The sequence below is a fragment of the Archocentrus centrarchus genome, chromosome 6 (genome assembly GCF_007364275.1).
Source record: "Archocentrus centrarchus isolate MPI-CPG fArcCen1 chromosome 6, fArcCen1, whole genome shotgun sequence".
NCBI lineage: Eukaryota > Metazoa > Chordata > Actinopteri > Cichliformes > Cichlidae > Archocentrus > Archocentrus centrarchus.
Genome location: NC_044351.1, coordinates 17,161,476 through 17,184,781, shown reverse-complemented (window position 1 = coordinate 17,184,781; position 23,306 = coordinate 17,161,476). Strand labels below are relative to the sequence as shown.

General features: G+C 40.8%; 2 protein-coding genes across 2 annotated transcripts in view; one reads left to right on the top strand and one right to left on the bottom strand.

Moving 5' to 3' along the window:
- The first annotated feature begins 55 nt into the window (after positions 1–55).
- aqp9a (aquaporin 9a) lies at positions 56–4,286 on the top strand. Its single transcript, XM_030730988.1, has 6 exons — positions 56–196; positions 367–493; positions 1,467–1,604; positions 1,753–1,871; positions 2,696–2,916; positions 3,445–4,286. The coding sequence occupies exons 1-6, from the start codon at positions 95–97 to the stop codon at positions 3,650–3,652; spliced, it is 915 nt and encodes a 304-aa protein (XP_030586848.1). The 5' UTR covers positions 56–94; the 3' UTR covers positions 3,653–4,286.
- A 2,329-nt stretch (positions 4,287–6,615) lies between these two features.
- LOC115781203 (disintegrin and metalloproteinase domain-containing protein 10-like) overlaps positions 6,616–23,306 on the bottom strand; it is a 20,225-nt gene continuing 3,534 nt past the window's right edge. Inside the window, 16 exon segments of the mRNA XM_030730723.1 lie at positions 6,616–9,570; positions 13,181–13,307; positions 13,401–13,609; positions 13,612–13,620; positions 13,733–13,841; positions 13,949–14,132; positions 14,213–14,363; positions 15,456–15,639; positions 15,755–15,918; positions 17,702–17,885; positions 17,971–18,063; positions 19,849–19,989; positions 21,429–21,471; positions 21,473–21,527; positions 22,071–22,229; positions 22,378–22,496. Of these exon segments, the coding sequence (XP_030586583.1) occupies positions 9,371–9,570; positions 13,181–13,307; positions 13,401–13,609; positions 13,612–13,620; positions 13,733–13,841; positions 13,949–14,132; positions 14,213–14,363; positions 15,456–15,639; positions 15,755–15,918; positions 17,702–17,885; positions 17,971–18,063; positions 19,849–19,989; positions 21,429–21,471; positions 21,473–21,527; positions 22,071–22,229; positions 22,378–22,496 (2,131 nt within the window). The 3' untranslated portion in view covers positions 6,616–9,370.

Here is a 23,306-nt window from a genome sequence, read left to right as displayed (position 1 = left end):
TGGCTGACTCGGTGCGGAGGTGGAGATGTGACTCTGATGAGCTCCAGAGATTTAAACTGCTGGACACTTTTGACATCTGTTGGCACAGTGATACATGGAAGTACAAAACAAGAGAAGCATGAGGCAACACTGTGCTCTGAAACATGGAATATTCAAGGAATTCCTTGCAGAATTTCTGGGAACATTTGTCTTGGTCGTAAGTAACTTTTTTTTTTTCAGAACAGAAAGTTGTTTTTTTCTCAGAAATCTCAGAATTTTTTGCTGTAGTGCCACATTGTGCAATCTATTCATTTTAGAGGTTCACACAATTACTTCAGCTGATGTTCAGAAATGTTCTGTATGATGCGTTTCCTTTCCTTTTGGCAGCTGTTTGGCTGCGGCTCCGTCGCTCAGACTGTCCTCAGTCGAAGCACCCTGGGCGAGCCCCTCACCGTCCACATCGGTTTCTCTGTAGGCCTGATGATGGCAGTGTATGTGGCCGGTGGAGTGTCAGGTAAATGTGACTTTTAATGATGCTCTTGTGCAGTTAATTATTTTTTCCACTGGACTAAATTTGACCTCACATGGGCTGCAAACCCCCCATTAGCTCTGTTTAACTGCAGTTCTTTAAACCAAATGTATGTCCAGTAGAGCTGATTATTTCCCACACTCTTGTGAAAAAGTCAAGTAAAAAGCTTAAATATTGTAGTTGTTAAGAGTTTACTTGTGCGGCACCTTTGCTGGCATATAACCTACTGTTTAGTGCTCTTTGTTAACCTGTTAATTTGGATTTAACACAAACCATCTCAGCCAGAACATAAAACAATCTGACACAGCTCTCTTGTACGTGCTGTAATGAAAACATTGTTACTCATGAGGCTTGCAGCTTGTAGTATTAAATCTTTATGGCTTCCTGTCCAGCCATGTGCCACCTCCCCCCAGCACTGGTGTCAGCAGGAACGTGCCAGTTGTCTGTCCACAGCCACCAAATGCGTACTGACCATTGATTTATTAACACAGCCTCTCTGGGGTCGTACATAACCCTGGGCACTAAATGTCCTGCAAACTCCATTGATCAGAGGCTACGTTCATCTGTCCATAGCAGAGTCCCAGTGAGAATGCTTACTTCATCTGAGCAAAGGCTGAATCAACTCACATCACCAGTGGTGTTTCATGAAGAGATATAACAGGCAGATTTCTGATATATATTGAAACTGCACAGCTTAACTAAAAATAATAACAGAATTAATGCCACATCTTTTTTTCTGAGGTAGTGACCTTTATTCTGTCTCTAATAAAAACCCCGGCCTGCCCTGGGGGCTGCTCCCCTTCTGCTGCCTCTCGTAAATGTGACAGCCTCACTAATGATGGAGGTGATATTATGCCCCCCCCCCCCCCCCCCCCCCCCCCCCCCCCCCCACACACACACACACACACACACTCTCACTGCACCCCTGTTTTTCTCTGTGCTTTGTCCTCTCTCCCAGGGGGCCATGTGAACCCTGCTGTGTCCCTGGCCATGGTAATTCTGGGCAAACTGAAGATCTGGAAGTTTCCCTTCTATGTCATCGCGCAGTTTCTTGGTGCTTTTGCAGGAGCTGCTGCAGTCTTTGGATTATACTATGGTGAAGCCTTCTTTACATATCTACATAAAGCCATAACGCGTGTTAGGTGGAGAAGTGATCATGTGTGCTGTCACAGTGAGAATATTTTAACCCTGTGTTTGTCTGCACAAACAGTTACAGTTATATCAGATATCTCTGTTCCTCACAGACGCCTTCATGGACTTCACCAGTGGGATTCTGTCAGTGACAGGAATTAATGCAACGGGCCACATTTTTGCCTCATACCCCGCGAGACACCTGTCAGTCCTTGGCGGCTTCATTGATCAGGCGAGCTCTCGTCGCAGTGACCCATTGACCTCCACTCTCTTTCTGCTTCTAAATACTGTAAAGTCTGGTAAATGTGGCTAATGCAGATTTGATTGCCCCATTTAGTCTGAGAACACCCCCTTTTCAGCTCAGTTTTGGCCCTAATGACCCATTTCTGGCACTCGCCAGAAGGTCACATTTACTTAACGCCATTTCCAGACAGTTTATTTGGCGCATCAATCCAAAAATAGCACATCTGCTCGTGTGTCCAGCAGTGGTGGAAACTGCGTGAGGCAAACTGCTGAGATAAGTCTGCTCGGCGGGAATTTGCCGACGCAAATGCTCCTTTTTTCATTTCTGTGTAAAAGTGGTGCTTAGAGGTCGATACAATTTGCTGTCCCTGTTTGAATAATTAATGGAAGTAAAACTTCGATTTGAGCAATTAAGTTTGGACTATTTGTTCTACTAATCCACGCAAAATGAATCACATGCTCAGTGAGTTAAAATGTCATAAATGGGATTCAAATGTACCAATACAATCAGAAAACTACACACATTAACTCTACACTTATTTGTATCCAGATGTTTGAAATTAGAAAATTTTAGTTACTTCAAAATATATGTACGAAGACATTCACATGATGGCATATAACATGACTGTGAAGCAAACAAATGGCTGTAGGCAGCAGTGATAGGAAGGTAAAAGTTAGAATTGCACAAAGATCCCTCAACAAAATGAGATGACATAAAATAACAGCAGTTTATCATTGCAACTGGGACGTTACCAGTGTTTGTCAAACCCATACACATCCATTAATCAAAGACTTGCTGTTCCTCTCTTGAAGGTGGTGGGAACAGGTATGCTGGTTTTGTGTATTCTCGCCATCATCGATGGTGGTGGAAACATTGGAGCTCCTAAAGGTGTCGAGCCACTGGCCATTGGCCTGATCATCATGGCCATTGGCGTGTCCATGGGACTGAACTGTGGCTATCCCCTGAACCCTGCCAGAGACCTGGGACCCAGATTGTTCACAGCTGTGGCAGGATGGGGGATGGAGGTCTTCAGGTAATGGAGTTCAATCAATATGAACGATGATATGTCGGTCATTTGGTTACTAGCTGAAAGAGTCTAAAGTGGTATTATTTTAAAAATGGCTTAGGTGTGGAATATGTAACTTCTAAAGGGGATATAATTAATCTATACATACAAACTCCAATATTTTTGTGTTAAACTTTGGATGGTGTGCATAATATGTTAAATGTGGACTTATGTAGTAGTTTTTAATTTACTTTATTTGATGATCTTTGACTAATAAAATAATTTAGTCATCATGTGGTTACATTCTGCAAATTATTAAAATGGAAAATATGGATATATCTACCTCCCTGTCTTCAAATCCTTAATTGAGATTTTTATTGAAGGAAGCATATTGACACGTGTGACACGTGTTACATAATGTCACATGCACTTGACAGATGCAGTCGATGCTTGTGCATGATCCAGTGAAGGCACCAGTGACCTACAAGACCTCCTCTTTTCCCTTCACTGATGTTTTTCAACTCCTGCTTCCTGTTTCTTTTCTCCGCCTCGCAGCATGCAGACAACTGGTGGTGGATCCCAGTGGCGGGGACCGATGGTGGGGGGAGTGATAGCAGCCGTCATCTACTACCTGTTCATCGAGCTGCACCACCCCCATGTCGAGCATGAGAAGCCCCAGGAGGAAGATGACGAGGACGAGGACGACGAAGAGGACGAGGACAGCAGTCTGAAGGACAAATATGAGATGATCACAATGAGTTAAAAAAAAAAAAAAGACATTAACCCTTCAGGACCGAATGGTTTTACTGTCAGTCAGATGAAGAACACCCAGCACAGCTTCCATCTGTAAGGACAGGCTCCATGTGTCAGTGTGATGTCATTGGTAGCTGGATAGGCTGTAGTTACACTTCTGATTGACTTTATGCTTTGCAGAGACAAAGACCTCCATGGGTCTAAATAAAATAAAATAGATTTGGAAATGTTGTGAAAAAAACTGAAGCTGCACCACAGGTTAGTGTTTTGGTCTGTATTGTGGGTAGAAACACAGAAAAACCAACGCTGGGTTGTCTGCTCTGCAATCTAACATTTTATTTTTGTATGCTTCGTAAACTCATGAAAATCTCACTCCCTGTATTTCAGATCATTACATAAACATTACTGGCATATAGTGTTGTAAATACTGTTTTGTATATACAAAAAAACATTCTCCTTTTTTTTTTTTGCATGTACCAAAGATAGAGTAAAAGTTATGCATGCATGCAAGCCTCCTTTTAGATTTTTTTTCCTCGGTGGTTGTTGTGACACACGCGTAATTAACCTTAAGCTTATGTTCTGACTTTTGCAAAAGTCTTTTACTCGTTTTGTTTTGTCTGCATTAAAGTTTCTACAAGTTTCAACTTCTGCTGAGTTATTTCCCTTAATCACTCTACTGCATTTGTCACAGAAAGCTGCACATCACCTAAAATGCAGTGAGACGGTTGCTTAATGTAAATGTTCTCATGCATGCACATACATTCTGTAAATTGCTGCATAGCCTGAGTGATAAAGTAAAAGAAGACAGTAACAGGAGACGCCTGCAACAATAAGAGATGGCTCGTTTGTGTTTAGCTTTCAGGAGTGCAGAGGATGATGAAGCCTCACGGTGTCAGCTCAGAGCATTATTCTGTGAAGTATTTCCTGTAGAAGCCTCATCACTCCAGTTAATGTCCTCGCGCAGATGAAGGAGCTGGGACTCAGCGGTTGTCTGATTTGGCTTCCATCGGGAAGCTCGGGTGCTGCAGGATTGAATATGTAAAAAGGGGAAAGCGGTTACACGTGATGAAATGATGAGGCAAAAAATGAACATTTCCTTAATGCTTTTATCTGGTAGATTTTTACCTTTGAGTTAAAACAAAATAACACAGTGCAAATTTACAAGAAATGTAATAATATACAGCAAACTCCAGTTTCTAAAAGCACATCTACTCCTTGTCCCTCATAAGGATATCTCTAAATATACAAATATCAAACTGGGAGAACAAAAAGATGTACTTCTACTACCACTGCTTCACTGAAGAATCCAACTAGTTTGCGCTTTAGATTTTAAATTTCATGCCTGTGAAAATTTCAAATTGCATATTATTTTCTAGAGGATTAGTAAGGAGGAAGTGAGGGCAGCTACGAAGAAGATGAAGAGTGAAAAAAGCAGTTGTAATAGAGATGCAGCAACAATCGAGGGGCAAACTGCATCAAATACTTTAATGTACAGATATGTAAAATTTGAAGAGGAGAGCTGCAGGGCAAGTTTATCTCATGGAAACAAAAGGCACACTGCTTGCTGATCAGCTGTGGCATTAGCTCCTTGCAGAGGGCTGGAATTGTAAATACAGAATATTGATGATATCCACTGTGTTAGTACACTGTTTCAGACAGAGGGATTTAGATGGGGGTGGGGTGGGGCTGAACAGGAATATACTACAAATCAGTGCACAATCAATCACCAGTGTAAATTTACTGGAATATAACTCTCTGTCTGCTTTTACCAGAAAATATTGAACCTCTTGTTGTCATCTCTTGTTGTGAGCACATCTGCTTGTTCCTCGATTTAATAAAATCCTGTTCACAACCAGCGACTGCAGCTGAGGATCCGCACTGAAATCAATACCAGGCCACATTCCACTGCATGTGCAATGCATCCTCCCTCGATTTGACTTACATTTTGATGTGGTTGTTACATCACTAAATACACTCATGGGGCAATATGATCAGTAAGTATAGGCAATAAATAATATAGTGTTTAACACACATGTGTTAGACATGAGTGGTCGCGTGGCTGAGACAGAATAAAGCATTTGTTCATCTGCCTTTCCTTCCAACAAATTTATTCAAATAAATATTAGGATATCTGAGAGCAGACAGCATCAGGTGTCAGTGACTGCTAAAGTGTGTGAGCTCCTGAAAACAAAACATATGTGAAGCTATCTGCGTCTCTGTGGTGCTGATGCTGGTGACTCACAGGCTGCTTCAAAACCTGCAGCACCAGCATATTGATCAGGAGCAGCTGCTCCCTCTGCTGTGGACGTCCCTCTACTGCATTCATCACAGTAAATAAGGTTCCCTCCAGCAGCATCGCATTGTTTTAATCACATGTGCTGATAAATTCAAATTGAAATGTGCCACTGAAAGCAGATCACACGTTTCTCATTCGGTCATCCTTCTGATCAGATCACCTGAACATACAGTGGTACATACATACTAAGATCCTTTTTAAAAACTTTTTTACAGTGCTGAATTAAAAAGATAGAAGGGAAAAAACATTAGGATGCAGAGTTTAGGCATGTGGATGTCTTTGTTAAATTGTATGATTTTGATGCAATGCAATTCCGAGGTGCTGGAAACATTCCTGGTCCATACTGACATGATAGTGTCACACAGTCGCTGCAGATTTGTCAGCTGTACATCCACGATGTACACCATCATACATTTCCTTGAATGCTGCTTAACAGCACATTTTCCAAAAGCCACCCTGCATGAATAACACCAGCATCTTTCAAACACCACAACACCAGAATGTAATGCAAGCTTTCCATTTATTTCAAGTGTCAAGCCCAATGTAAACGACGTTCATATGTTAAATCAGGGGGAGTGGCCCTTTAAACATCTGGCTGCACAGACCTCAGTACAGACTGCCTCACATGGAGAGAAAAAGCCAGTGCACACACATTACAGACAGTAAACAGGGGTCTATTTTATTTTGAACGAGTCTTTTAATTAATGCATTTCAAGTACTCCAAAAATTACATCTCTTTGCACAATACAATTTGAAATTTTTTTTTTTTTAGTAAAAATGTTCAAAGTGAACAAAAATTTCCGATACTGTATAAAACACAGTGAACATTAAAATCAGACAGTAGTATTACTTTTTAATCTTGTGTTCTTTCGGCCTACATCACCTACAACATTTCAACTCAATTTGGACATTTTCAGTGCACGTTTATCTAAAACTTTACCAAGACTACGAAATTAAAAAGAAAGTAAATTTACAGGCATTATTCTTCAGCTCTTCTACCCAAACCATGCCACAGGATAACAAAGACAAAATGAGAATGTAACATTAACTCCATCACACTGAATTGTTTTTAACCATTGATGATGGTGGAGAAAAGTATCATAAGCAAACTCCAGTTCAACTAGCACATATAAGAACATAAATAACTTAGAAGAGAGGAAAGTTTGTCACATATGAACATCTTTAACAACTTACTCTGGAATTAGGATACAAAAATTAAACCGATGTATCAAAAATGTAATTTTCATTTTCAAATGAAAATGCAAATTTTTTCGAAGTACTGTACAAGTTTACAGGTAAATTCTCCGGGCCCGACAGGTGTGACGTGGCTCAGGAGATGAAATTTAAAAAGAGCTCCATTTTGTACAGAGAAAACCGCCGACCTGTTCGATTCATCTGCCGCGTGAAAAGGAACCGGAGACGTCATTATTTTGGTCGTGTCCCCTCCAGAGCACATGTGTGCTAGAACGACCATCAGGACAGTGTTGCAAGATATTATCTGTGATTAGTACCCGCATGCATTTAAAGTATAACTGTAATGCCACGATAAAATGAAGTCAGAACACACAAAGTCCTTCCACAGCGTGTAACGCAAAATCTGCAATGTGTCGTTGGTGCTTTCCACCCACACGTCGAAGCATTCCGTTAGGCGAAATGTCTGCGTGGTAAATAAACGACGGGATTTCGCACAATGTGTCATGATGCGTTACCAAATCATCCCAGTAAGTGTTATGATTTCTCCTAGATGCCCCCTTTGGTTGCAGTGAAGAGAGGAAGAAAACACCTGAGGTCAAACAATCCCACACAAAAAGCCCCCACTCCCCCCAAAAAAACATACAGCCTTCCTCTCATTCTTTTAAAGTGAAGACTTTGCAGGTGCTTCCTGGATTTTCTAAAGCCTGTGCACAGCTCTGTAAAAGTTTTACGGCACGCTCATGTAAACTCAGACTGAGGCCTGCACTCATGAGCTCTTAAGGGATTCAGTCCTTGGGTGAGATCTGCCCCGAAGCTTGTTTCCTGTGGAAGCAGTGACCACACTGAGGGATGCGTGAGTGAATAAATGTGACAGCAACTGCTGCGTTACACTGCTTGCTCCAGCTGTTCAAAGTAAATAGTGTTGAGCGAAATAAAAACATTACAAACCTTGGTCATTAATAGTCACATTTAGTAAATGTTCTGCATGCCCACACTGAAAAGCTCTTAGATTCGCTATTTGAAGAATAATAGAATGATTCATCTCTCTTTTTTTTTTTAGTCATTTTAAAAATTTATTTCCACACTCATGTAAACTAACTCTGCAACATGATACACTCTCACTTCACACTAAGCCACAGCAGCCTTCACTTTCCCTCATCTTCATATCTGAACAGGCAGGATCAACATCAGCTTCAGTTAGTGGTTATTCATTCTTCATTATCAAAACAAAAATCGGTAAAGACAGTAAACAGTTGTAGCAAACTAGGCGATCCTTCCTTCGGTTTCTGACCTCATCTAGTTTGTCATACAAACATGGGGAAAACATGATGTTAGCAAGACAATAAAAAAAACAAAAAAAATTGATGGAACAAAGGGACCTTGAACAGACAGGGCCTAAAATGTGAGATATGGCGACCATGCTGTTCAAAAAAAAATCAAAACCTAGTGATGAAAGTGAGAGAGATCCACCTGATTGGACTGCGAAGAGAACTCGATGGCATCAAATCCTCAACGGCAGCGTCCAAGGAACTCATCACAACCGTCATTCCTTCATTTATGTGTTAAGAATCCTGAGAGCACTACCGAAAAATTAAAGAAAAAAAAGTGAAGAATTACACATTTACCAGTAGAAGAAATAGTTTGTTTTCACTTATGATACACTAAATATTTACAATCACATGCAGAGACTGTCTGCACGAGAGACCGGAGCCTGTGTCTTTTGCCGTTTGACATGGTTAAATCACAAAAGTGCCGCAAATCCCCACTGGAGTGTCTCTCATTCCCGGCTAAAATGGTGAAAAGAAAAGAAGACGAGGAAAAAAAAAAAAAAAAGAAAAGCACATTTACAGCAGCCACGAGCTTGCCACTCAAGAAGACGTTGCAATAGAAAAGAAAAAAAAACAAAACAAACACACACACAAAATGTACTAAGCTACAAATGATTCCTTAACTCCTTGGCACTCCTTAAAAAAAAAAAGAAAAAAAGATGGAAAAAGATGCTAGATCGCACTGCATGGAAATGGCTGATGGTCAAGTCCACTCCAACAGAGCCAATAGAGTTGCTGAATAGTGTTTTCTCTTTTTCACGTGTCTTATTTTGTCTGTAGTTGGAGGATATGACGATGACTAACAACCATGTCAGGCGTTTCTTTGGATGGAGTGACGCTTTTGTTTCCCTCTGTAGGCACAAGGAGGAGCCAAGGCATTGGGGGGGAGCAGGGGGCTGGGTGCAGGGTCTCAGCGTCTCATCTGGCCCATCTGATAGTTCTCTCTGGGCTGACGGTGGTGCCTCTGGGGCTGTGCCTGCCGCTGAGGCTGCCTCTGTGCCTGCCGCTGGCCGCCGTGGCCCCCGTGTCCGCTGTGGCCGTGCGGGTGCTGGGACTGGTGCTGCACCTGAGAGCTGGCGTGCTGCTGCGCTCGTCGTCTCTTCAAAGTACCTGTCGAAGGAAAGAAAGTTAACAGAGCCTGTGGAAAGACAAGTCTGGTCCTAAATGACTGTTTTTGTTGTACCTCTTCTCCCTTAGCTTTAAGTTTCTGTAATGGGGAATCAACCAGTATGCGCAAGCTCGTTACTCTAAATTACATTTTTAATGCTAAAATATATATATATATTTTTTTTTTATTAAGATGCTAAATTATAGTTATTTACTGACTTGATTTATTTCTGACTTCTCAGAGAAGTCCAGTGTGTCAGCTCCAATTTGGGTATATAAAAAAAATTCACTGAATTCAGTGATTTTTAGTTTTAAACAGGTTTTTGACAAATTTCTAGAATATTTGTGTTTTCTTGTTTATGACAGGTGACAGGCCTAATAAATATGTTAGGCACTGTTTATTAGAGACCAGCTGATACAGGATTTTTAAGACTCACACAGATATTTGCTGATTATAAAATCCAATATTTTGATAGATTGGCCCATACGTCACACAAACCATGAACAGAGTTCCCTAACATTTGTTCTGTGCAGTTATTCATTTACTCATTTATTTGTCTCTGTCTGACTCTGCTCAGATGGTTCAATTCAATTTTATTTAAATGGCACCAAATCACAATCACTGTCACCTCATGGGACTTTATATTGTAAGGACAAGACCCTACAACACTTGAGAGAAACCCTCACAATCAGACAACCCTCTATGAGCAAGGACTTGGTGACAGTGGGAAGAAAAATCTCCCCTTTTGCAGGCTCAGGGAAGGGCAGCCATCTGCTGAGACTGGTTGGGGGTGAGGGGAGGGAGACAGGACAAAAGACACACTGAGGAAAAGAGCTACAGATTAATAATAACTAATGATTAAATGTAATCGTTGTGTATAAACACATGGAGAGTGGAAAAAGAGGTGAATAAAGAAGAAGCCCCCCCCTCGGCAGTCTAACTAAGGTTTGGTTCAGGCTCACCTGATCTAACTATAAGCTTTATCAAAAACTCAGTGCTTCCAAACATTCACACACACCAGTGGATGTATCAGGGGCAACTTGGGCTCCAGCATCATACCCAAGGATACTTCAGCATGCCGAGCCATCGCCATGCAGACCGAAGGATAACTCTGACAGGGATCAAACCACCGATTGACCGCTCAACCACCTGAGCCACAGTTGCCCAGCAACCATCAGCTGCTTGTTGTGTTTGTGGCATTCCAAACACGTGGTCAACAGGGAAGTTGCAGAGTGCCCTCCGGTGGACAAACTGTGGAACATCAGCACTCATAACATAAAGGGTGTTCATCAAATCCGTCTTTTGAATTTTATCTTTTTGTGTCAATATTTTTTAAGGAAGTGGCCCAATGGTGTGGCACAAATAATTGAAAGTCGTTACACACACATCTAATTTTGACAGTTACAATTTTCAGATGTTTTAGTACTCAAAAATATTTTAAGTATTAGACACCTTTCTTTAAACAGAAGACTGAAAAACAACAACATAAACAAACATCCCATGAAGGGGCATGATACAAGCATTAACTATAAGTGTTGGTGTGCAGTTTTCCTCTGTAGGGTTCAATCCCTGAACTGGCTCCTGGCCATCAAAGCTTTGAGAACCTCTGCTCTTGACAATCAAGTCAGGACATTGTCCAAAGCTGCTCTTTCTCACACGTAGAACACAGCAGGAGGACAGAGGCAGCGCACCCACACGCTCTCTGTGAGTTCACACAGACAGACTTTGTAGCGTAGAGCTGGCAGGTTAATGATTTGCATCCTCACAGGTAATGAAAAAGTTCAGAGCTGCAGTGCATGTGCGAAAACTGCTGCCTTTGCTAGGCAGCACCAGAAAAATCAGTTGGTAATCACTCAGATTTTATTACTGTCAGCGGTTAACTGTTCTGTCCAAGACATTAAGAATCTACCTGCCACTGGCTGCAGCAGATAGACGCTAATTGTAAACAAGCTGAAAAAAGGTGGAAAGTGAAGACAGACGCCAGCCCAAACTAACCAGGACCGTGTTGTTGTACTTTGATCTGGAAAATAAATGGCCGTATTTAAGAGTAAGCCTACATACGACTACAAACATACAAGATGGTTGTGCATATTACCAATCGAGTGGAGCAAAGTATAAGCACATTCTGACTGCAGATGGCAGCAATTTTATGAAAGATCCTGCATGCGTTTGAACTGCTAATGTTAGCAACACTCAGCAACCTAATCAGGTAGTTTGTATGTGAACGAAGTACCAAACTTTAGCAACTTTTAAAATACCGTTTTATTAACAAAGCATGTGGTTAGTTGTACCGACAATACCTAATCTTGACCATTACACTAATTTGAACTGTTTTCTGACTTTTAGACTAATCAACTACTGAGAAAAAAAAAAAAAATTCAATCATATAACACTGCTCCCACTCACAGGCATTGGTGTAAGACTGCAGGGTTAACAAAAAATTTTTTTTTTTTTTTCTTTTTTAAAAATTTGGAATACTTAATACGTATGGCAGTTCAATTTAATGTGATGCTTTTTAGCCTGTGCAAACACCCCAAACTCAATCTGAGTTGAATTTGGATCCGCTTTAAGAGCTCAGAGTCAACGCTCACTGTTAAAATCTGCAAGTGCTCTCAGGAAATGGTTTTCACAAAACTGATCGTATTAATGCTTAATAAAGATTCCAAATGATCATATGAATTTGAGCTTTTTCCACTGCACGACTGAGCACACTTAACCGTCTAATAACATATAATTTTAATATACGTGTATTGTTTATTGATTTATGTCCCCATAGCATTGTGGTTTACACCTAACAAGTGAAAGACACCCAGTTCAGTCCCAGGAGGAGAGACAAATCCGTTTGGGGTTGTGTCAGGAAGGGCATCCGGCAAACATCCATCCATCCATTCACTTCCGCTTATCCTGGTCAGGGTCGCGGGGGGGCTGGAGCCTATCCCAGCTGTCATAGGGCGAGAGGCAGGGTACACCCTGAACAGGTCGCCAGCCTGTCACAGGGCCAACACAGAGAGACGAACAACCTTTCACACTCACATTCACACCTATGGGCAATTTAGATTAGCCAATTAACCTAACCCCAGTAAGTGCATGTCTTTGGAATGTGGGAGGAAACCGGAGTACCCGGAGGAAACCCACGCAAGCACGGGGAGAACATGCAAACACCACAGAGAGAGGGAGAGGCCTGGGCCAAGGTGGAATCGAACCCAGGCCTTCCAGATGGTATTCTATCTGTGAGGCAACAGTGCTAACCACTGCGCCACCGTGCTGCCCCATCCGGCAAACAAACCTGCCAAATCAAAAATGTGGAGCTACCTGCTGTGGCGACCCCAAGTGAATAAGGTTTTACATTTACTGTAATTAGAGCGTCCTTGTAAAAGAGAGCTTTCTCTCAGTAGTCTGACCTATTTAAATAATAACTATATTAAAAGAGGAAAAACAACACTGAATATCACAGTTCAAAAAAGCAAATTTTAAAGGTGGTTTGGAAGTTAACTGCTAACATGTGACTTAAAACACCTAAGCTGTCAGTTAAATTATTTGAAAATTATTTGTAAAATATATAAAAGCTAAAGACTCTCATTAGATGAAGTCCACGTAGTCTCCTGGACTCACCTGGAAGTGGTTTTGGAGGGGGAAGGTTGGGGTTGCTGCTCGGTGTATGGACACTACAGATCTTAATGAAACCAGCCATCAGCATGATGAGAGCGATACCCATCAACAGCACTGCCCACCAGTGAGCCTGGGACAAAAATGAAGCACAAATCAACCCTAATCAGATACAAAAAACAGCTCATTCTAATTACTCATTCACAACTGAGATGCCTGCACATACCACAATCCACTCTGCAATGTTCTCATACAGCTCAGGGTTAAAGATGGCTTTCTTTAGTCTGGCAAGAGGCCCATCTGCGTCCACCAGTCGGCACTTCATGAACACGTCGCAGTAGCCCTTAAAGTCATTGCAAGGCGAGCCAGCTGGCAGCGTGGTGACTTTTTTATTGAAGAAACGAGCCAGACGCTATGATCCTGTGCTGCTGCACTGTTGGGATTCACTGGGGAGAGAGTCAAATCCAATTCAAGCGACAAAAACAAAACTCAACCTTATATTTAAAAAAAAAAGAAAGAGCTCACTAATGAAAGGTGCGAAAAGGGTAAGTGACTCACTCTTCTCCATGCAGCACACGTGGCAGAGCTCAGTCTCATCCTTGCCATCTTGGCTGGCACAGGTACACGCCTCGAGCCCGTACTTCTCACAGATGGAGCCGGAGCAGCCCTGCGGAGGAGGAGCATGAGGACAGGCGAGATCAGACACTCGCTGGTATGAATGTAGTGTTGCTATGACAACCAGTTCTTCAAGGTGTGATTTCTTTAGCCACTCACCCCGTTGAGGCAGACTTGAGTTTCTCCGTGGCAGGCGGTGAAGTTGGCCTTGGGCTCCGATGTGGGGCACTGGGCACTGACTCCGTTACACATGCCCTGGTGAGCGCACTCCGACTCTTCTCTGCACTTCTCATTACGACCCTTGTAAGTGCAATCAGATGTACAACAAGGACCCTGGCTGGGGCTGGTGGGGAAAGAGAAAAGCATTAAAAGACTCATTACAAGAGAAAGAAATATTAAAATGGTCAAACTTAAAATATCTACCTGCAGACTTTGTTGGGCTTTAATTTGCACTTCTTATTGTCAGGCTGGTTGGCATCATAGCAGCACTGGTCCCTGCACTGATCACTGTAGCCACAATCACACTCCTCACCAGGCTCCACCATACCATTGCCACAGATGGGCTGGCCCGACTCTGTTTTGAAACAGGTTAAAACAGTCAGGGTCACAAAAACGGGAATAAAGTGTTGAACCTTTTGTGGAGCAAAATCAGACTTTAACAGAAATCAGGCATTTATTATTAAAAGCATCTCATTGCAAAAATCAATCAAACCAATATCAGGGGTTTCCCTGCACTGCAGACTTTTTGGTGCTTTTTCCATAGTCACAGTCATAGTTTTCACAGCTTTTTACACAACAGCATAAAGATTTTTGATTGTTTAACAGTCAGAAAAATGCATGAAAATTTCCTTCACTGTATGCACAAATCATACTGACGATGATGTGTAGTCATCCCCGAAAGCCCCATTCTGACACACACACACACACACACACACACACACACACACACACACACACACACACACACACACACACACACACACACACACACACACACAAAAAGCTTGAATACTGTGCTGAAGGGAATGAGTTGCTGCAACAGCAGCCAAAAAACAAAGTACTAAAAAATAGAAAGGGACCCTTGAAAGAGCCAAATGCATAAATCCAAACACTGTCGGTTATTGGTTAAAAAAACGAAAAAGCAGAATATCAGGCACTGTGGGTGTACCAGGACAATTTCTGAAAACCTAAAGCCTTGTTCAGTCATATCAGTACAGTCAAGAAGCATGTCACTTCAAACAGCATGTGCAAAACAGAAAGGCACACCAATCACATGGTGAAGTAATCAAGTGACTTTTAAAGCATCATTTTGCTGTTCTGACTCAAAGGTGTGCAACTGGTATCACCCCCAACCACCACACCACACCACAGACACACACAGACACACACAAATGACAAAGTATACTTCCACAGGCTGCCAAATACTGTACAAAAATATCCTGGACTAATGCCAATTTTTCAAAGCTGATAGCACCCAAAAACCTCTCAGGTTGCCTAAATTATTTCACTAATTAAGACTTTGGAGTAAAAAATATTCCACACTCAACAGCGCAGGGGACAGGAAAAGCAGAATATTCTGGTCTGAAATTAAAAAAAAAAACAACAACAACACAAAAAAAAAACCCTGTAGTTAAGATCAAGATCGAACAAAAACAGTAAAACATACCAACAAAACAGTTGTTCCTCTTTTTGTCCAGCACCTGGCTGATGTTGCGAACGCTGCAGAGGGAGAACTTATTGTTGTTGAGCTTGTCTCCCGATGTAGCTCTCGCATACATGATATAATTGCCCTTCTCCTTCTTGTCTTGGCTTTTGGATTCCCCGGGTGTGCACTCAGATCCAGAGTCATGCTGGCAGCGAGGAAGAAAAAGAAAATCAAAGATTAAAAGGAAGAAGGGACAAAGTGTACAGGCATCATAAATTCCTTCTCACCCTGCATAAATGCGACACATCTAGGCAACTCACCGGGGAGCCAAAGTTGTGCCCTACTTCATGTGCGAAAGTGATATGGGAGACTTTCGGAGGTACGTGGGAGGCATAGTTCTGTACAGTGATTATACCAGTGTTGAGAGATTTCTTTTTTCCATCTGAGTACAGCTTGCTTTTTTCACAGATGCCCCCAGAGCTCCCTGAGAAGGAAAAGCACAATTTGTAACAAACAAAATATGGAAGGATTTAGCTCAATGAAGAGAGTGAATGTGATTCATTTAACAGTACTTATTCAAATAAATAAAATGAGGCATAATTCATCATCATGTTCACAGAATGCGTGAAACAGAACAAACAAAAGAAAAGTCACATTTTTTTGTCCTTACTCTTGAGAAGATGCCCATTTCCTACAGCAAATTTACAATCTAACTGCAGTGTTTTCATTTAAAAACTCAAAATAACTGCAGCGTAGAGCAGAAACATCTCTGCAAAACAGTACAACAAATACATGGCAACAGCTTTAAAAAAATATGTTCATGTTTGATGCAGTTCAAGCAGTCTACAACTGCAAGCATAAACTCTAAGCTAAGGAATGTGATGAGTGGTGAAAAACTGATGTTTTCATATCTTTCCATAACAAGACCCACCACCAACGGGGATATCCTCCCAGTACTAATGAAAATATAAAATGGATGTAGAAGTCAGGATAATGTTACAGCCAATTTTCATAATAGAAAACCCTTCAGCAGACAGCTTATTACCTTCTGCAAATTTATTTTGCCCTAATTTGGAGGCCTTGCTCTAAACTTTTATCCAAATACTTTTAGTCACCCCTGGGTTAGTAAAGATAATACATATTCCAGCAAAAATATGTTTTCAATGTTAACAGTACTCATTAAATCAAAACAATTTTAAGCATGCTGTAAGAGACAGACATTTCTGCCAACACTTTTTGGTAAACACATCCTAGAAAAGACACAAAAAATTTACATGGCTAACAAATTAGAGAAAGTACATAGTGTACTCTAGTACACGGGTGTACACTACATGTCTTTCTATTTATATAATCCATAACAATAAGCCAGATATAATGCATGCTTACAAGGTATTCACATCATATTATACTCAAGTGTACAGGAATGTTACTAAATAATGCACCCATACTACATAATCTGCTGGTATCAATGTATTATGTATCATTATCACTATTTTACATTATCATTGTAATCATAAGGCAACCATGTTGTTTACATTTGAGCAATACTGCTGAGCAGTAGGTATGGCTTTAATATCGCTCAATGATGAGTCATAGTCTGTACTATTTATGGCCACGAGTCATCCCTGACTAACATGATACACAATGCTCATCCAATCAGAAGTTGGCATCACAGGTGAATCAATAAGGCTGCAGCCTAGAACTGATGTACTATAAACAGACTGACTCTTTACCTGGAAACGTGGGATTCCCCAGTTTCTCACTACTGTCATCTGTTCACTGACCTAGGTCAGTTGAGAGATATGGGGCATCCCCACTTTCTCCATTTCAGTCAATAACTGTCAAGTAGGTATAGCCAATCACATGGCACAATATGATCACATGATTAGGTAAGCCAATCAGGCATGAGAAAGAGGCTGCATATCATTAGTATATATTATCATAGCATTAGCAGCCTGAAAGCCTCCATGTTGTTTACGCTCTACTTCAGATAAATCCAGCCGAAGTGTACAAAGTGTACTAAACATCCAGGAATATGAATATTGTGTTACAGATCTCTGAAGAGTGACAAACACATGCCAAATTTCATGGCTCAACTCCTTGTGGTTTTGGAATCTATAGACCGGAAAGGAAAACCTTCATGGATGAGATGGATGGATGGATGGACAGACGGACGATGTGACAATATCCCGCTTTACTTTACACAGGAGGATAAAAACAGGACACAGGTCTGTTTGCTTGTCACAAGAAATAAGATCTTTTAGTACCTGAGGGGGCTCCCACCCAGGCCAAACCCAACACCCCATCGTCAAAATCTCTGTCAGTGAAAACATAAGCCAAGCAGTAGTCGTCGTGGTTCTGCTCAGAGTTCAGCTCCAAAAACTTCTCCACCCCAATGTTGGCAAAGCGGAATGGGTTGGTCCTGTCTCTCTCATCATTGGTGGTGTTTATCTGTGAAGGAAGGTGGCAGCTGGTTCAGAGGGAAGACTGTGACCAAACCTCAAATTTTAAACCATCTGATCTGCACTAGACTCACCCGGATCCTTTTCACCATAAAACTGATGTTACGAATGCCCATGAAGTCTGTGCCCTGATAGATGGCATCGATGGCCTTGACATGACTGGAGATCTGAAACGTAAGATAGCAAAAATAAAATATAAATTCTTCAGTTTGGGGAACAGGTTTTATAGCCTTTTGCATGCTGAATTCCTGACATTTCACTGGGGTATATGGTATATGATTGTATTTTTTTTACCAAGACAAAAAAAGTGCCAAGCCACTGGTGATAGAAGCCACGGTAGGCTGTGTCAGAGTTTCCAGCAGTGCATGCTTAGGCAAATGTTAAGCAATTTTAAAACTACTTAAACTGTAAGAGGTTCAACTGACATCCGTCCACTTACTGAGAGAATAAGGTAAACCATCATTCTGTGCTTTCCCGCTGGTAAAGGTTACTTTCTCTTGATACTGGAAATACTATTCCCTGCATCTAATCACAAACACTCCATCTGTACGGTAGTAGTAACGAGAGCTGCTTGTATGCAGCGACAGCAGGCTAATATGATATGTTAGCCAAGTTATTGGGTCTAGCTTTTACAGTCAAAAAAATAATCCATGGTGCTTAGGCCTGATGGAGGGGGGTTCATTTACACCAAGGGTGCTACTGGCTTACACTGAAACTTGGAGTGGTAATTCCAAGTAAATCAAAAGCATTCTCCTTTATCTTCATACTATGGTATTTTGTTTGAAACAACTGATTTTGCATCAGTACGGTGTACAGAGGGAGCAGGTTAGCCAAAGTGACTATGTTTACATTTCTTCTTAATGAATTTGAGGAGCAATAAAAGATTTTTGAACAGCTTTTAAACTAATACAGTGCTTAGACCACCTGTCATAAAAACAAAACAAAAAACAAAAAACAAAAAAAAAAAAAAAAAAAATCACAAATATTTTAGAAACCTGTCAAAAACCTGTTTAAACCTAAAAATTATATTATTATTATTATTATTTATTAGGCAAATAACAAACTGAACTCATGTTTTTATACTCAAATTTGAGGCAGCGCACTGGACTTCTCTGATAAGTCAGAAATTAATCAAGCGTAATATTTAATCACAAAAACAAATGTTTCTGTTCAGAAATGCAAATAACTAACTGTAATTTGGCATCTTAATCTAAAATAATACAATGTGCTCTACTTTTTTTTGTAAAACAGTAAACTTGAAAATTCAAGGATAACAGCAATAATTATATTTTAGTATTAAAAATATAATTTCTGTCACAGACTGCATAAACCTTACACTGGGTGGTGGTGTAATAAATTTGTTAAGCACTGTGTATATAACACTGATATTTGTTTAATTGCTGGGGGTTATGAGACATTCTAAAGTGTGCAAACCAATTAAGAAGCTACTGCTGTCAGCCAGTTAGCTTAGCTTAGTATACAGATGAGGAAAAATGGAAAACATCAAGACTCACCCTCATTCATTAAGCTCATTAATTAACAGGTAGCGCCCATCTGGCACTAATCTTTTAGTATAACTCTCCCCAGAAAATGAACACGCATTTCCCATAATTCCTAAAATGTAACAACTCCACAGAAATTGTACTTTCATGGACACTCTGTTAGCTGTGTATTTCTAGGCTCTAAAACAAAAAAAAGTCAGGCATAATTATTAGACTGACACTTTTTTTTTTTTACTCTTTTCTTCCCATTTTTTTGTGTTTTGATTGACTGCTTACACTGAACCTGACATATTATCTAAATATCAATAAACATTTATACTTTACATCAAGTTTTCTGTCATCCTAAGAAACAAGAAAAGAATTAAACTGTACCATCACAGAACTAAATTCTACATACTGAAATAAACAATATTAAGAGCAGCATATATCAAGCGACTTTCTGTGCATTACCTGCGCTATGACAGCTTCTCTAGTCTTGTAATACTTGAAGAAGAGGTGGTCGGTCTGAATAAAAAGCTGACAGGTGTTTTTCTCAGCCTGGGCCATCCTCTTCTTCCTCAGCAGCTCAGCGTCCGACTCAACATGAACTTCCTGGTGTGAGTGACATAGCAGAGGCAGAGCAGGAAATACACAGTTAAATAAAACATATTTAAAGCATTTTTCAGCCAACACAGTCAAAAAGTAATAAATAATGTCCGGTATTTTTAGGCTGTGGTTCTTCAGCTGCAGTATGTTTATGAAGTTCTATTCTGCAGAGGAACACGTTCTTCTATGTGGGGGGAAAAAGGCTGATGACTACCAGTTAAAAGACGATATTGGTTTGGGGGTGGGGGGGGGGGGGTGGGGGGGTTTTGTCTTGATTTTTTTGTTTTTTCGTTTTGGTTTTGGGGTGAAACACAACTTGTGGCACCCATCTCTTGTGGAGTCTTAAGGTGTTCAAATTTGAGAAATACATTTTAATCACAAGTTTGGCAGGCATGTCATGCCAATGAGTCAGAAGTAATATATAAATCAAACTGATGATACAATGTTTGCTGTTAATGTGGTTCAAACTCAACACAGACATATTTAATTACTGCCTACCATCTCTGATTGGATTAGAGCTAAGAAGCACAGCTTGAGATAATGCGTAAGGCATTTCATTGTCAGGTAGAAAACTGAACATTATTTCATCCTGCTACGGTCTTTGATGTGAATGTAATAACACATGTGAGGCACTAAATGGGTCCAATTTTAGAGATTGAGGGATAGTTAGATGCAGCTTCCCTCATTTCAGTGGAGTCCCATGAGACCTGTAACAGCTCGTCTCAAATGGGAAAAAACAAAAAGCAAAAACAAAAGCAGTCTGAGACTGTATCCCGCTGCCAAGGCTGAAAACCGAGCATGAATTGAGCCCCTGAATCCAAAAAGATATCTTGATCTGAATTAGTTTGTACCTTTTTTTTTTTTTTGCAAAGATGACCCAGCTATATCCCAAATTTTGTTATTTAAAATTGATGTACATTTGTGAAGATGTTGCAAAATTCTACTCATCTTGCAATGATAAAGAATCCTTCCAAAACATTCCTGGATCTAGATCTGAATCGACTCCAAGAATGTCATTTCTACAGTGTGGGCCAAGCCTGAGCTCTGGTAAAAATTTTCATGCAGATAAATCCATAACTTTTTGAGTAATACCACTAACACATAAACTCCTTCGCAAAGGTAATAAATAAATTATTAAACTTTTCTTAGGAAGATCTTCATGGTCAAACTAAACCATGTTGTAACACAATTTATGGCAATCTGCAAAGTGACGCTAATATGGCAAACTCCAACTGAGACACCATAATTAGACTGATCAGTCTTAACTGTGAGTATGCTGGTTTACCACTTCCAGGCTTATAATTGGAAACATGGAACTAGGCACAGAGACTTTAAAAAAGACATTGGTGAGTACCTTTGACCCTGACTGAGTAGTTCTATAAAATATCCTCAAATCTCTTTACTAAACTCTGTCAGGGTTTATCATGGTGTGTGGTGAAGTTAACCTTAAGGGGCTCCCCCATGGCAGAGGCTTGGTATTTCTTCATTTTCGAACACAGAGCTATCGGCACAGCCTCCCTCTGGGCCATATTTGTGCGGGTAGTCTGTATGAGAGAGCAGACACAACACTGTTAGGATTATGGGAGACAATGTTAGCTACTTAACCCCGTGAGTCACTCTATTTCAGGCACTATTCATGATCAGCTAATGCAAGTACTTACACGTCACTTGAGCCTAGCTTTGCTGTGTGAATTACCTTCCTGTCGCTCTCATTAGTCGCTCTCACAATTATGTTTAATTTGCCCCTCAGCCACATGCTATGTGTACACAGATGATGTGAAATTAGAGTTCGCAAGTGTAGTGAAGTGTACTTGGTGCTCACTATTAGTACAAACACTGCAAAAGACTGCTGAAATGAGCCAGTACCCAAGAGCAAGATTGTGTTACTCAGCTAATGAACACCCCAGGTGACTCTGCTCCCCAGGGGGGGCCTATCACACCAGTCTGCCTCCATGAGCTCGGCAGCACTGACCTTGCACTTTCCAGTCACACATTTACATACGTATGTATCTAAATACACACTCAGTGGTGACAAAATAATAGCCTATCAAAGTATTTGTGTAGCTGACGATGCCGAGGGGACTCACGTATGTCGTCTTCATGGTAGATGACAGAGTGGAAGGGCACATCCTTGCCCTCAAGGTACCTCTCAGCAGGCTCTACGTAGTAAGTGCCATGGTAGCTCTGAATGAAGCCCTCAAATTTACCATCCACAATGGAGCCATGAGTCAATGTACCTTTCTCACCTGGGAATCCAAATTGTCAATTAGAAGACTGACGCAGAAGCAGGTATTTGCATTTGAGAAAAACAAAGCCAGCAGCTGTTTGAAAAATTCCCTAAACAGCAGCATTGTAGCAACACATTAAAACAATTCTGAAAAATTTAAGTCTTACCAAAGATTTCTCCGGTGTAGATGTGAGAGGTATCATATGGAATTTCTTCTCCTGAAACATCTACCTTCAAATCTGGGGCAAACAAGGCAGTATCTCTCTTCATTCGTAAATTAAAATGCCTGAAATCACAGAGATCAAAAAGACCTTTAGATTCAGAGTGGAGCTGTAACTGGCCCTGAGTAGTGGAAGTAAGCAATATTTACCCAGCCTTTGCTAAAAAGGAAACTGCAAATTAAAGGGGGGGGTAGGGTCAAAGCAAGAGCACTGGCAGAGAGAAAACATCTAAGCTGTTTTCTGTTGCAGAGGGAAAACTGCAGCATTTATTTTGTAAGAGAATAAACAGAAAATTAGGACATCTTGCAAGAATGCTGAGGTTTTTTTGTAGTTCAAACATATGGCAAGGAAACAAACATGTTACAGTAACCCTTGGGTTTCACGAAACACCCACACAGTGCTCTTATTGTATGCTTGCATTGTGTGAAAGTTGCTGTTTTCTGGGTCCATGCACTGAGAAAACACAAGACCTTTGAAAATTTAGCTGAAAAATATGGGCAACCTTGATATAACGGCAAACAATATATCCCTGTATGCGCACAATGCCTTGTGAATCACTGTTTCTGTGTAGGAATCCCAGGGGGAATCTTTGTAATGCATTAAAATGTCTATCAGCCATTTCAGATTCATACACAAGTCCACAAAGGTTTTAGGCACTCTAGGTGTTATCAATCAATCCTATTAGGGAGGCATATGATAGGTCCAAAATATTCATTCTGTAGGATGGCAATGAGCCCAAAAACACAACAAGAGTCAAAGTCCGTTCTTTGGCTACAAGAAGAAAAAGGAGTCTTGCAACAGATGGTATAGCTCCCACACTGTGATCTCAACATCATCATGGAGTGAGTCTAGGATTCCATAAAAAGACAACTGAG